Source organism: Hyla sarda, chromosome 3, assembly GCF_029499605.1.
Source record: "Hyla sarda isolate aHylSar1 chromosome 3, aHylSar1.hap1, whole genome shotgun sequence".
NCBI lineage: Eukaryota > Metazoa > Chordata > Amphibia > Anura > Hylidae > Hyla > Hyla sarda.
In genome coordinates, this window is record NC_079191.1 from 423,109,896 (window position 1) to 423,126,149 (window position 16,254).

The 16,254-nt window shown below is 44.3% G+C and overlaps 1 protein-coding gene across 5 annotated transcripts in view; it reads right to left on the reverse strand.

Annotated features, from left to right (window-relative positions):
- Positions 1-16,254, reverse strand: part of EPRS1 (glutamyl-prolyl-tRNA synthetase 1) — a 147,918-nt gene that overhangs the window by 82,606 nt on the left and 49,058 nt on the right. For 3 of the 5 annotated variants that reach the window (XM_056568365.1, XM_056568361.1, XM_056568364.1), the window contains exons 9-13: positions 14,314-14,485; positions 13,523-13,756; positions 10,569-10,653; positions 8,969-9,028; positions 8,671-8,691 (exon numbers count right to left, since the gene is read on the reverse strand). In XM_056568365.1, the coding sequence (XP_056424340.1) occupies positions 8,671-8,691; positions 8,969-9,028; positions 10,569-10,653; positions 13,523-13,756; positions 14,314-14,485 (572 nt within the window). The remainder of the gene's footprint in view (positions 1-8,670; positions 8,692-8,968; positions 9,029-10,568; positions 10,654-13,522; positions 13,757-14,313; positions 14,486-16,254) is intronic. The other 2 variants (XM_056568366.1, XM_056568362.1) reach the window with 1 other exon arrangement.

Below are 16,254 nucleotides of genomic sequence, written 5' to 3' on the forward strand. Positions count from 1 at the left end.
GTATTGCTTATTCAGGGTCATGTTTGGTATGCCCCCATTGCTGCTGTGCCCTTTCATATCTATTTACACATATAATATCTGCACAGCCCTCTATGAGGGATTGTCTGGATTGTCTTGATTTACCATGCCTAACATAATATCGTGGAATGTCAAGGGTCTTCGCTCCCCCCAAAAACGAAGACTTTTTATACGATATTTGAAGCGATTTCACCCGGACATTGTCCTCCTCCAAGAAACCCACCTAGCTGGCTCAGATTTTTTTAGGTTACAGCAGCAATGGGTGGGGCAGGTGTTTGGTTCTCAGGCCCAGGATGGGAAAGCAGGAGTGGTCACTTTGATCCACAAATCTTTTGCTTTTGGTCTTATATCAGACGACACTGATGATGAAGGCAGGGTCTCACACTTACGACTTGACCACAATGGAGAGATCTTTAGCATTTATAACATATACGGTCCCAATGGGGAAAATAAGTCCTTTTTTCACGCTCTAGCAGACAGAATTCACGACGATAACACGACGAACAAAATAGTGGGGGGCGACTTTAACACTGTCCTCGACCCCCTAGTGGACAGAAAGGGCCCGACATGAATGAAGCCAGTGCTCGACTAAGGGATGTCTATGCCACCTTCGTAGCCCACCCTACTATTCAGAACCGGGAGAAATGGAAATCGGCTAGAGCCAATTTTGAATTATGGTGGGATAGAAGGGAACGCCTAGGGAGGTCCCACTTTGAGGTAGATCTCTTTAGACACGGTAACAAATCGGGACATCTACTGGCCCGTATAGCTAGGGGAAAGATACCTACCCCTCACATAACAGCACTTAAAGACTCCTCGGGAGTCATGCACAAAAACCCTCACTCCATTAACAAATTGCTGTCCTCCTACTATAGCTCGCTTTATGAAAACTCTCCCTCTGACCTTTCGGCGGGTGAGGCCTTCTTGAAACGGGTCCAACTTCCCACACTGACGGAAGAACAGAGGGAGATTCTTAATGCACCGGTGTCGGTGGAGGAAATACAGGGAGTTATCGGTCATCTCCATAATGGGAAGGCCCCGGGCCCAGACGGGTATTCAGGCGAATTTTATAAAGCCCTATCAGAGCAGATTGCCCCAGTCTTAAGGGATATGTTTCAGGTATTCATGTCTACGGGATCATTATCCACAGAAGCCTCTCTTGCACACATAAAAGTTTTGCCTAAACCGGGTAAGGACCTAACTGACCCAGGTTCCTATCGTCCGATATCTCTAATTAACCAAGACATCAAGATTCTATCAAAAATTTTAGCTGACCGTCTTTCTCGATTCATGCCAGCCTTAATCGGTTCCCATCAAGTGGGCTTTATTAGGAACAGATCAGCTACCATGAATTTGAGAACGGTTATGGCGGTTCTAGATCGCCTACAACATCAGCCCCAGAGGGGTGAAGCTCCTGCCTTGCTCACTTTGGATGCCGAAAAAGCATTCGATAATGTAAAATGGGATTGGCTGGGACTGGTGCTGGATACGATTGGTATTCAAGGGTCATTTAGGAATTACATTTCTGGGATTTATGCAACCCCCAAGGCTAGAATACACACACCTGGTATCCTATCCACGCCCTTCCCTCTCTTCAAGGGCACCAGACAGGGTTGCCCACTCTCTCCCCTACTCTTTAATTTAGCGTTAGAACCCCTGGCGCTCTCCCTACTGTCTGAAAATATTTATCCTGGCATTAAGGTGGGGAAGAATGAAGTAAAATTGACAATGTTCGCAGATGATATTTTATTGTTCCTTGATGGCCCGACTGCTTCCCTAGGACGCATTCTTGAACATCTGAGAACGTTTGGGGCGTTCTCGGGTTACAAAATAAATGTGTCTAAATCGGAACTTTTACCCCTAGGTCCTTTCCGTCACCAGTGGCTTCCAGAGATGTCAGGTATGGGAGTCCGCATTGCTGACTCCTCCATCACCTACCTAGGTATCAAAATAGGGAGAACGCCCGACACCATATATAGTTTAAACTATACTCCCCTCTTCTCCAAGATTAAAGCTGAATTACGTAAATGGGAAAAACTCCCCCTGAACTTTATGGGGAGATGTGCACTCATTAAAATGGTCAGCTTTGCGCGTCTCCTATACCCCCTGCAAACCCTACCACTTCTGTTAAAACATACTGACGTGAAAGGCTTAAACTCAGCATTCACCAAATTTATCTGGGCGGGGAAGAGGCCCAGAATCGCACTAAACAAATTGATGCTCAATAGGTCTGATGGGGGACTGAATTTTCCCAATGTAAGAGGATACAATCTATCATGTCTTTTTCGATTTGTTAATGACTGGATACATGGATCCTCTTATCATGCTCTTTACGGTCTAGAGAGTGAATTGGCGGCTCCATGGAACCTAGCAGTCCTCTTACATACTACATACTCTAAACTCCCCTCCATAGTGAAACGCTCTGTACTACTGAGGGATACGGTGGCATCTTGGAAGGAGGTCAGGAGGTTATATGGACTGCCTTACCTCTTATCCAAACATCTACCACTGGCGAAACATCCAGAGTTTCCCCCAAGACTTCCTCCTGAGGTGCTTGGCCTTTGGTCGGACAAGGGCCTCACGACGGCCAAGCACTTTATGGACGTTACTCAGAAACAATGGCTCCGACCATCCACACTGCTCTCCCTACACACCCTTCCCCCGTCTCATGCATTCCCTATGCAACAGATATGCTCCTTCTTCTTTAGTCGATTGCGTAACCTGTCCAAAGAGGCCACAAAGAACGAACTAGACTATCTTATTGGTTCGGAACCCCGTAAATTGTCCATCTCTATGATATACACATCCCTTAGGAAAGTACTACTGAAATTTACACCCTCTTCTATTTTTTCAGCGTGGACCTCATGGGTACCAGGAGACGATATTTCGGAATGTATCTTGAATGGGTGGAATATCATCCGTAAATGCATTATCAATGAGAGATGGCGTGAAACCTACTACAAAATGGCTCACAAAGCCTTATATGGGTTTAACATACTGCCTTCCCCGGATTTCCCCGATCGTATCACGGCCTGCCCTAAATGTGCTACCCCTTTGACGAATATGTGGCATGGAGTTTGGACGTGCCCCCATACAGAAAGATATTGGCAAATGATTATATCATACATCAGAGAGAAATGGGAAATGTCACTACCACATACACCAAGAGCCCTATTGTTTCATCAGTTTAGACCACCTGACTTGACCGACCAAGGCCCCACCAAAACACCCCAACTAGTTCACATTGTCCTCTTAGTGGCACTTAGGTGTATCTTCACAGCCTGGCTCTCCCCTTCTGTTCCCACCATCACCATGGTCATATCGCAACTTAAATTGTTATGTGGGATAGATAGGCTTGATACTGAACGACACATGAACACAAACACGGCAAAATATTTCGCCAAATGGCAAGATTTTATTGTTACACACTACACATCAGCTGAAATCGAGGACATAGTTAAGCCCTTTAGCTCGACAGACTGGTACTGTCTTGGGGTTTTGAGTGATTCACTGGGTCCATTACGACTTACCTCTTGACCTTGACTTCTAACATACTACGAACGTGGCACGCCTAATTAGAGCGAGGCGAATGAATATTGTGATACTGCCGCGCATGTCCACTTGGGTTATCCATTAGCTGTGTGGAGTTTACAGTTTCTGGTTTTGTAATTTATTGAATGTTCTTATGGCTCCTATTCGACGATATTCCGCACTTAACTATCAATGTGTGATGTTTGTTTATAACAATGAAAATTCAATAAAATTTGTTTTAAAAAAAAAAAAAAAAAAAAAGAAAGAACATGTTCATTCTTTGCATGGAAGTCCGCGAGCACCACATAGCCGTCAATGATGACGGTGCAGTGCCATGAGGTCCTACCGCCAAAGTATTTTGGCAGCAGCCACCGGATGGAATCTCCATTTGCGGAATTCTGCGAGCAGAGATTCTGTTCACATTACGCAGAGTGAACATACCCCTTAAAGGGGTACTCCACTGAAAACATTTTTTAAATCAACTGATGCCAGAAAGTTAAACAGATTTGTAAATTACTTCTATAAAAAAAAAATCTTAATCCTTCCAGTACTTAGGTGCTTTTATGATCCACAGGAAGTTCTTTTCTTTTTGAATTTCCTTTCTGCCTGACCACAGTGCTCTCTGCTGACACCTGTCCATTTTAGGAACTGGTCAAAATAGAAGCAAATCCCCATAGAACACCTATCCTGCTCTGGACAATTCCTAAAATGGACAGAGGTGTCAGCAGAGAGCACTGTGGTCAGGCAGGAACAAAATTCAAAAAGAAAAGAACTTCCTGGGGATCATAACAGCAGCTGGTATGTACTGGAAGGATGATTTTTTTTTAATAGAAGTAATTTACAAATCTGTTTAACTTTCTGGCACCAGTTGATTTAATAAAAGAAAGTTTTCCATGGGAGTACCCCTTTAAAGGCATCTGAAGTCAGAGGAAATACTATAACCAGCTTTAGACAGACTAATTACTGCAACTTAACTTAAAAATCACAAACTGGAGAGTCACATGGCAGGGGCCTATAGATTTAATCCGATCTGCAATGCTGCATTTGTTGTCAACTTGGCTATAATGATCCCTAAGTCCCTTGTGTGACGGGAGCAACAGTGCCCCTGCGCAAATGCCACTCCATTTACTGTCCATTGAACAGCGCTTGCTCAGTCCCATAGCCAGTGAAATGTGCATTGGTCACGCTACCGCTCCTTTCTCATGATCAACGGGTGTCCCACATGATCACATATTAAGGACAGGTCATTGTTTCCCAACCAGTGTGCCTCCAGCTGTTGCAAAACTACAACTCCCAGCATGCCCGGACAGCCTTCGGCTGTCCGGGCATGCTGGGAGTTGTAGTTTTGCAACAGCTTGAGGCACACTGGTTGGGAAACACTGGCATAGGTATCCTTCCCCTAGTGGTGACTTCAGAAATGATTCCAATCTATGCCTATGCAGGGGATTTAGATATTGGCAGTGGAAAAAAATGGAGCTCTGACAACTATCTGGATCTAGAAAGGTGTTAAAAGGAAATTGACTGTCAAATTGACATTTCTGTTCAGGTCAGATAATTTTTTTATTCTTCGGTGCTTTCCGCTAACCCTTCAGTCTCACCTCAAGACCAGTCGGCGGCATTCATTAAAAAAAAAAGGCTATAACCAAAGAAGGGCAACATGCTGAACAAGCAGAGGCAAGTAAAGAACATTAAAAAGTATGAAGTCAAGCAGAAAGAAACAAGATAGCAAGACCGAGGCGGTGCAGGGCCTGGCTGGACTCTCTAAAGATGGATGAAGTCATGTTAGACCACGGAGGAGATGAAGAATGACAATAGATGTGGATGATGGGATGAATGTATAATGATGTATATGGGGAGAGATGATCCAGCCAGCCCCTGGACAGAACACAATCACAAACCCCTGGACTAAGCAACATTCACATTAATGGAGGATTTTATAGAGGTCACTGGAGAATGTGCTATTATAGAGGTTACTAGGGGGGGACAATGGCTCTGCACGGGACCAACCAAATTCTTGTTAGCTTGAATATTGTGGGAGAGGCGTATAGACTGCTGCACAATCCACTGTAGGCAAGGTGCATTCACTGCATGACTGCTGCAAGGATCCCGAACTTATGTGCTCTCTCTCTCTCATATCCTTTAGGCTAGGTCACCGCATAGCGTATACAATTCATGCGTATTTAATGCATATGCGTATTTCCGTGCTAGAAAAGTCTATTGGAGTAGTAATAAACAGCCATAGATTTTGCTAGCACGGAAGCACTGTATCAAATATGCAGCGTATACTCTACGCGGGACCCTACCTTAAAAGATACGTAAAGTGCATGAGTAATAGCGGTGAATGCCCGAAGATACATTCAGGTCAGCCCTTGGTATGTTGCCACTAACAATGACTTTGCAAACAGGCAACTAATTTGCCCACTATAATGCTATACAAAATCATTAAAGAGTACACCTATCATGATCTAAACTCTCCCTAAGCCACCCCCCCATCTGTCCCTGACTCTCACAGACACTACCCCTGTGTCTCTTTTCTTTCAAAACCCCCCCTTTCTACCTGATTTATTGTCTTCTTGGCTACTCATTCAGTTGTCCTAGTGTGAGGGAGGAAGGGGACGTGGCCAAGCATAGAGGCTGTGAACACAGCAGCTGGCAGCTCTGAATCTTCTCCTCTCTGTTTACAAGTGCATGTGCAGAGAGAAGAAAGATCAGAGCTCAGACAGTAAAATGAATGAGGGCGTGCACTAAGGCATGGGGGATAAGATGTCTGATCACGGGGGTCCTCGGCTGGGGACCCCCACAACACCGAAGCTTGGAGCTTCAGTGATCGTAATGTCACGCCACACCTCCTCCATTCATGTCTACAGGAGGGGGCGTGGCAGCTAGTACATAGCCGTCATGCCTCCTGCCATAGACATGAATGGAGGGGGCGTGGCAGCTGTGATAGCCAGTCATCCGGCACAGAGCAGAGTTCGCTCCATGCACCGGATGTCTGGGGTGCCGCAGCAGAGATCACAAGGATCCCCAGAGGCAGGACCCCTGCGATTAGACATCTTATCCCCAATCCTTTGGATAGGGAATAAGATGTTTTCTGGTGGAGTACCCCTTTAACATGCTGCTGTAAAGGCTTACGTGAACACACCAGAACATTTATAACACTACGCACCTTGATGAATTACAATAGTCATAGGTCGTGAAGGGGTTAATAGAGGGGGGAGATGTCCTTACTTCAGGAGCCGCATATCTAGACCAGTGTGTAGAGCATCTCTTGCTCTGGAGGAAACGTTCTGTCCTCTATTACACAGACAGCTTATTGATGAGAACGGACACTGTAATACTTAAAGGGGTACTCCGGTGGAAAACATTGTTTTTTAAATCAATTTGTGTCAGAAAGTTAAACAGATTTGTAAATTATTTCTATTAAAAAAAAATCTTAATTCTCCCAGTACTTATCAGCTGCTGTATAATACAGAGAAAGTTAATTTCTTTTTGAATTTCTTTTCTGTCTGACCACAGTGCTCTCTGCTGACACCTTTGTACGTGTCAAGAACTGTCTAGAGCATGAACAATTCCCCATAGCAAACCTCTCCTGCTCTGGACAGTTCCTGACATGGACAGAGGTGTCAGCAGAGAGCACTGTGGTCAGACAGAAAAAAAAATAAAAAAGAACTTTCTCTGTATTATACAGCAGCTGATAAGTACTGGAAGGATTAATATTTTTTTTTAATAGAAGTAATTTACAAATCTGTTTAACTTTCTGGCACTAGTTGATTTAAAAAATAAAATTAATAAATAAGTTTTCCACGGGAGTACCCCTTTAAATTCTGCTTTGGTGGCGTAGCAAGAAAACAAACACTTACTGCCAAGGTTTCCCTTCAGATCACGACTGAACATTCGGAGTCCAAGGGGGGAGACCACCACGAAGGTTTAGTAAGTCAAACCAAATGGTAATGGTCTTGCTTGCAGTATGATCAAAATGTATAAAGGTGCATTCACACACATACACCCGATCTGCTGCGGATTTATAGTTGCGGATCTGCAGTTGCAATAACCATTAAAGGGGTAGTCCAGTGGTGAAAAACTTATCCCCTATCCTAAGGATAGGGGATAAGTTTGAGATCGCGGGGGGTCCGACCGCTGGGGCCCCCTGCGATCTCTCTGTACGGGGCCCCGGCTCTCGGCCCAGATAGCGGGTGTCGACCCCCGCACGAAGCGGCGGCCGACACGCCCCCTCAATACATCTCTATGGCAGAGCCGGAGATTGCCGAAGGCAGTGCTTTGGCTCTGCCATAGAGTTGTATTGAGGGGGCGTGTCGGCCGCCGCCTCGTGCGGAGGTCGACACGCCCCCTTCCCGCGGGCTGTCGGGGCTCCGTACAGGAGATCGCAGGGGGCCCCAGAGGTCGGACCCCCCGCGATCTGCAACTTATCCCCTATCCTTAGGATAGGGGATAAGTTGCTCACCACTGAGTCACCACTGGACTACTCCTTTAAAAATACACAAGAATTGCCTTGTAAAATCTGCAGATTGTACAACGTCAAATCAGCAGCGGTTCTGGTGAGTGTGAATGCAGGGGGGGGAAAAAAGAAAAAAAAAACTTTCGGTCAGTGGTCTCAAACTGTGGCCCTCCAGATGTTGCAAAACTTTAACTCCCAGCATGCCCGGACAGCCAACGGCTGTCCGGGCATGCTGGGAGTTTAAGTTTTGCAAAAGGGAAGCCTTGATTTACCTTTCGTGATCAGTGTGGATCCTCTGGAGGAGGCAGACAGGTGTTTGGCTGTTCGGGCATGCTGGAAGTTGAATTTTTGCAACATCTGGAGGGCCACAGTTTTGAGACCACTGCTTTAGGTGAATATCTTCTTATTTCCACCATTACAGCCCTATGGCAGTGAATGCACCTTTGTAGACAATACTTAATGTAAGCCAGCGCTGCGAGACGCTTCAGCACGACAGCAATGTGATTGTGTTAATTTTTCTGTTAAAACTGCAAATATGATGGAGTAAGCAATGTACGCTTACACAACTGTAAGCTATATGCCAAAGGCAAATAAAAGGAAAAGAACTAAAAAATAAATAAATAAAATACAAAAAAAAATTAAAAAAAATAAGCGTTCAGTAATACCTTCTTACAGATAGCTCGCAGCTTGAAAGCAGAAAAATGAAATGCAGAGTTTACTGAGAAAATTCACGCCAAGATCCGTTCCCACAAGTCAACGTTTGGTTGGGGCAAGACAATGGATTCATGAAGACATTAATAGGAATATGTATTAACATTAATCACTGAGGCCTATAGAGCCTGCAGGACATGTTGTTACGATGTACTGCAGACTACCGGGGCAGTAGTCAAGAGGTCAGTAGGGGGCGCTTTAATGGACAGAGCAGCTGTCTGTACCATACTACAAGAAATCGCAGTTTTTTACCTTCTTGTTAAACGCCCAGATTTTGTCCCACTCCATGTTCACCACAGACCGGGAAGAGCCCTGAAAACAACAATAACAGGTGAATTAAACAAAGGTGCCTTTTAAAGGAGTACTCCGGCGCGCACTTTTTTTCCTTTTATCCCGTCCGGGCTGCAAAATAAAAGAAAACGCACTTTCTCTTACCTGCCAATGAGCCCCCGGAGCTCCGGTACACTCCGGTACAGGTGTTCGGTCCCCGGGCTGTATTCTTCTTACTTCCTGTTAGCCCGGCACGTCACAAGGAGCTTCAGCCTATCACCGGCCGAGGCGGGACATCGCTGCGGCCGGTGATAGGCTGAAGCTCCGTGTGACGTGCCGGCTAACAGGAAGTAAGAAGAATACAGCCTGAGGACTGAACACCTGTACCGGAGTGTACCGGAGCTCCGGGGGCTCGTTGGCAGGTAAGAGAAAGTGCGTTTTCTTTTATTTTGCAGCCCGGACGGGATAAAACAAAAAAAGTGCGCACCGGAGTACTCCTTTAAGAGAAGTACCAAAATTGTTGTTTGATGGAGGATTCAAATAACTACTAAACGGACAGGTCAGGAGAGACGAAGGATCCATGGAAAATATGAAACATGTTTACAAAGCAAAATGTCCATGCAATTCCACAAAAAAATTCTGCACGGACATTCTGCTGCAGCATAACAAGCAGAGCAGTGATGTGCACCGCAATGGGGGGAGATGCTTTTGAGCTTTAAACGGGTTATCCAGGAAAAAAATAAAAATTTTATATATCAAATGGCTCCAGAAAGTTAAACAGATTTGTAAATTACTTCTATTAAAAAATCTTAACTTCAGAAGATCATAAGTACTGAAAGGATTAAGGTTGTTCTTTTCTGTCTATATCCTCTCTGATGACACGTGTCTCGGGAAACGCCCAGTTTAGAAGCAAATCCCCATAGCAAACCTCTTCTAAACTGGGCGATTCCCGAGACACGTGTCATCAGAGAGCACTTAGACAGAAAAGAACAACCTTAACTTCAGAAGCTCATAAGTACTGAAAGGATTAAGATTTTTTTTTCATAGAAGTAATTTACAAATCTGTTTAACTTTCTGGAGCCAGTTGATAAATAAAAAAAAAGTTTTTTCCTGGATAACCCCCTTTAAACTGTTCCTGGGATAACACTGATCTTTATAGCAGTGTTTTTTTAAACAGCGTGTCTCCAGTTGTTGCAAAACTACAACTCCCAGCATGCCCGGACAGCCTTTGGCTGTCCGGGCATGCTGGGAGTTGTAGTTTTGCTGTAGCTGAAGGCACTCTGGTTTGAAAACACTGATCTACGATAACAGGGCCATTGTATATCATTGTCCGGGGAATACAGTAGTTATATGTCAAGATGATGGCTTAGTGGTTAGCATGCTGGGAGTTGTAGTTTTGCAACAGCTGGAGACACACTGTCCAGAAAACAATGCTTTATAGAACTCAAACCGGGAAGTGTTATCACGAGAGAACAGATTTCTCCCAGCGTCAGGTTATAACCTTGTATATGATACTTTTATACATATTTTTTACTGCTGTGTTTTTCTATCCAAATAAGTGACGTTATATTCTCGTACAGACCTGTGCAGCTATGAATTGTTTTAGACCCTCCACAGTCATTCCTCTTCTAAGGACGCCTCGCACCGTAGGGAATCTGGGATCATCCCTATGACAGAAAAAAAAAAAAGGATTAGTCGCCATGTATAGCGCTGTTGATATTGTGCGTTGCATGAGCTAAAAAGGGGTACTCCGGTGGAAAACATTTATTTATTTATTTATTTTTTTTGGTGCCAGAAAGTTAAACAGATTTGTAAATGACTTCTATTAAAAAAATCTTTACCCTTCCAGTACCTTTTAGCAGCTGTATGCTAGAGAGGAAATTCTTTTATTTTTTTAATTTCTTTTTTGTCTTGTCCACACTGCTCTCTGCTGACACCTCTGTCCGTGTCAGTTACTGTCCAGAGCAGCATAGGTTTACAATGGGGATTTTCTCCTGCTCTGGACAGTTCCTGATACAGGCATCAGGTGTCAGCAGAGAGCACTGTGGACAAGACAAAAAAGAAATTAAAAAAGAAAAGAATTTCCTCTCTAGCATACAGCTGCTAAAAAGTACTGGAAGGATAAAGATTTTTTTTTATAGACTTAATTTACACATCTGTTTAACTTTCTGGCACCAGTTGATTTAAGAAAAAGTTTTTCACCTGAGTACCCCTTTAAATATTGCAGCTCGCTTAGGCACTATAGACGGACATGGCTTGGTGATTCGCAGCTCCGGGTTACTACTTTTGACTGGACAAGAACAGCAAGTGCAAATAATTCATATGTCCTTCCTGTGTTTATGTGCATTTGCTTACACCAGTGTTTTCCAACCAGTGTGCTCCCAGCTGTAGCAAAACTACAACTCCCAGCTAAAGGCTGTCAGGGTATGTTGGGAGTAGTCATTTTTGCAACAGCTGGAGGCACACTGGATGGAAAACAATGGCTTACACCCTGCATGTATACCCTGATAGCTTACAGATTTGCTTTCTATGAGTTTGGTCTTTGTGGGTGTGCACAGCACTGTGTAAGAGGTTGGTGCTATGGAAGAAGTTAAATGGACACTCATTAAAACTAATGTTTGCTCTCAAAGTAAATAAAAAAAATCTTTCTAATGTACTTTGTTTAAAAAAAAGTTTTCTATGTTTTATTAGTGTTTAAAAAAGCTTCCACTAGGTGTCTCCCTACTGGTCTGGCAGAAATCCAAACTCAGGAAATGCAGTCTGGAGTGCTGAGGGGGTGAGTGCAGCCTTAGCCAATCATAGCTCATCTCACACTGAACTGCTCTAGGCTGTGTGCAGCAGAGTGAGGGAGGAAGTTCTCCCCTGTATGGCTTCAGATGATGTCACGCCTGCTGGGGAACGCCCCTTCCCAGTCTGTGAATGTGAGCAGAAAATACAGAGCAATATCAAGGTAGAAAACTAAAAAAAATAATAAAAATATAGGCAGGGGGTGGTTTATCATGATGGGGCAGTGATCTGGGAGGATTATAAAATGTAACAAGATCATGACCAGTACTCTAATTCCCACTGCAGCTGCTCTTCATGATCCAAGCTGCTGACCCTGTTAGATGCTAGTATAACAAGGAGACACATGGTAACTCTCATACATCTGTCTGCTTTCATTCCTTGGTGCCAAGTGGCATTCTAAAGCCCCCTGAATTGCTGAGGGCTGGAACATCTCCTTCCTTACTAGCTCTTCCATCACTGTCCCAGTTTGATTGACAGTCAGCTGGAAGCCGAGCCCTGTTTCCAGATCTTACAACTGCGCAAAATAGTATCCACATCGCAAGAATGAGATATAGAAACAGGGCTAAGCTTCCATCCGACTATCAAGCAGGGATGGAAGGGGGAGTGAGGAGACGTTCCAACTCCTTATCAATTCAGGGGCTCGGAAACCCATCGGTGACACTTGGCACCAGAAAATAGAAGAAGTATTTATCTATGCTATGGAAGCACAGACCGATATGCAAAAGGCACCATGCGTCTTTTTGTCCTAACAGCATCCAACAGTGTGAGTGGTTTGAAATGTGATTTCCATAAAAAAGTTATGCACCAAAACCTATTAAATGCTAGTCTCAAATCTCCTTTAAAGGGGTACTCCGACCCTAGAAATCTTATCCCCTATCCAAAGGGGATAAGATGTCTGATCGCGGAACCCCCGCAATCTTGGCTGCGGCCCCTAGACATCCGGTGCACCGAGCGAACTTCGGATGACTGGCGATGAGGGGCGGAGGCTCGTGAAGTCACGGTCAAACCCTGCTGTGACATCATGGACATGCCCCCTCAATGCAAGTATATCCCCTATCTTATCCCCTATACTTTGGATAGGAGATAAAGATGTCAAGGGGCGGAATACAGTTACATCTGCGTTTCATCTATAAAGCGAGCGCAGGAGACTAAGAGAAGGCGCATATTAGTAGCCTTGAATTCACAGTCCATTGCGGACATAAGTGCCATGATCAATCGGTACTTTCGGAACAAGTATGCAGGTATCCAATCAGGTATCCAATCAGGTCCCCTAACCTGCTCTGTGTGGGTCTAGGATCCGATCTGCTGATATCATGATTTACTCCTTAAAGTGGTACTCCACCCCTAGACATCTCATTCCCTATCCAAGGGATAGGGGATAAGATGTCTGATCACGGAGGTCCTGCCACTCTAAACAAACGATGGGTGCAGCAGGAAAATTACGGGGGTCCCCAGCGGCGGGACCCCTGCAATAAGGCATCTTATCCCCTATCCTTTGGATAGGGGATAAGATGTCAATGGGTGAGGTACCCCTTTAAGTGTTACTATAAATAAAGTTAGTTTTTGACTAGTTGTACATTTGAGATGAATTAGATTGAGAGCAAAATCTTTTCAAGCAGAAGAAACCCAACTACATTAATGTCCCCCGGTTCTGGAGTCTCATCTCCAACAAGCTTATATAGGTGTAATGGTTTGGGGTCCACAAACTTTTGGCTATATCGTGTGTCTAGGGCTAATTTTTTCACTTACCATCCATCCACAAGGCCTTCATTGACAAACCAGGTAAGCTTTCTCTTGGACAGCACAGTGTTGTTGAGGTTCAGGCGGCTATACTCCCAAATGTAAGGCTTTCTGATTCCCAAGGCATTGATGATCCAGTAGAATTGCTCGTCACGGTCGTGATATTCTGTGGTTCTTAGAGCGTGCGTGACTCCTTCTACACTGTCTACTATGGGGCAGGCAAAGTCATATGTGGGGTAGATGCTGCAGAGAGAAGGCAGAGATCAGATGAATGAGCCGCCCAGACACAGCAACAGAGTTAGGCTGGGTTCACATCACTTTTTTCCTTATACGGGACTGCATACGGCTGGGGGGGGGGGGGGGGGGGGGGGGGAGAGCTAAAAACTTGCGCTCCCGTATCCCTGCCGTATGCGGCCCGTATGTTATTAATTTCAATGAGCCGACCGGAGTGAACCGGTCGGCCCATTTTTCCCCATATGCGGTTTTCTACCGGACCTAAAACCGTAGTCAACTACGGTTTTAGGTCCGGTAGAAAACTGCGTATGGGAAAAAAATGAGCCGACCGGTTTACTCCGGTCGGCTCATTGAAATTAATAACATACGGGCCGCATACGGCAGGGATACGGGAGCGCAAGTTTTTAGCTCCCCCCAGCCGTATGCGGTCCGTATAGGGAAGAAAGTGATGTGAACCCAGCCTTATAGAAGAAAACTTCTGACTGAGGAGTGTTGCCCGAGCGCCATCTATCGTGACGAGTGTTGACCAAGCGCTGTCTTTCATGACAGAACCTGGAATCACTCACTTGTATTTGCTTCCTGTCCGTGGATGTGGCTGAGTCTTGCAGCGGAATAACGTGGGGTCTCGCATACAGCCATTGTTGGAGTTCATGTCGATTTTAGCGCGGAGGCAGCAGGTCTGACCAAATTTCGTGCCCTTCTTCATTTCCTCCCACATTTGCTGGTTCTTTTCCACCGCTGCAATAGTAAAATCAATGTCTCATACTAAGGCTGGGTTCACACCACGATTTGTCCTTCCGATGCACAGATACGATTGCGGAAGCTCAAATCGCCTAAAATCTAATCTGTGCATGGATAGGTACGGACAGATACCGATCCATTAACTATTATGGTGCTGTGGACCCCATCGAAGTCCGCTAGTAACTACGATCTGGTCATTTTCTCAGGGCATCAGATTTTTTACTCGGACTGCAAATCGTGGTCTGCCACGATTGTCAGTCCGTGTCAAAAATCTGACATGCTGAGAAAATGACCAGATCGTAGTTACTAGCCAACTACTAGAGATGAGCGAATTTACAGTAAATTCGATTCGTCACAAACTTCTCGGCTCGGCAGTTGATGACTTTTCCTGCATAAATTCGTTCAGCTTTCAGGTGCTCCCGTGGGCTGGAAAAGGTGGATACAGTCCTAGGAGACTCTTTCCTACGACTGTATCCACCTTTTCCAGCCCGCGGGAGAACCTGAAAGCTGAACTAATTTATGCAGGATAAGACATCAACTGCCAAGCCGAGAAGTTCGTGACGAATCGAATTTACTGTAAATTCGCTCATCTCTACTGACTACGATCAGGTCCACAGTACCATAATAGTTAAAGGGGTATTCCAGGGGTATTTTAATAAACTGGCTCCAGAAAGTTAAACAGATTTGTAAATTAAAGAAAAGGCAAAAGTAACCGGGCACTGCTGTGTAACGGCAAAAGACATGAAACGGGTGAGGTGAATGAAGCAAGAATCCTCCCGTGGTGCTACGTCCAGAACAGAACAACTTAAAAATCCACATGAAAAGAAATGTAGACTGCACTCACCAGGGTAACGCTTCGACTTCTTTATTGTACTTCAACCATAGTGTCAAATCATGGGAACGGTGTCAGACAGGTAACATGGCAGAGACGTCGGGGGAACCACGGTGAACGCCGAGGAACTCCACCCTGGTTCCCCCGACGTCTCCGCCATGTTACCTGTCTGACACCGTTCCCATGATTTGACATTATGGTTGAAGTACAATAAAGAAGTTGAAGCGTTACCCTGGTGAGTGCAGACTACATTTCTTTTCATGTAGATTTGTAAATTACTTATATATATATATATATATATATATATATATATATATATATATATATATATATATATAAAAAAAAAAATCTTAATCCTTCCAATAATTATCAGCTGCTGAAGTTGAGTTGTTCTTTTCTGTCTGACCACAGTGCTCTCTGCTGACATCTCTGCTTGTCTCAGGAACTGCACAGAGAAGAGGTTTGCTATGGGGATTTGCTTCTAACTCTGGACAGTTCCCAAGACAGGTGTCATCACGGAGCACTTAGACAGAAAAGAACAACTCAACTTCAGCAGCTCATAAGTACTGAAAGGATTAAGATTTTTTTAATAGAAGTAATTTACAAATCTGATTAACTTTCTTGAGCCAGTTAATATTATAATTATACATACATATATATATATATATATATATATATATATATATATGTATAGGTATATATAGGAGCTAAGCTAAGCTGATACCAGGGAACACTACCTGAAAAGGTTGTGTAATGAGCTGCTTTGCATATTCCCTTACCCAGAATGCCTGCGAGTGCTAAATGGCCTAACCTGAATCTCCGTTACACCTGAAGAGGTGTCCTCTCCCTGAGGAAAGTACTGACCATATATATATATATATATATATATATATATATATAGATAGATAGATAGATAGATAGATAGATAGATAGA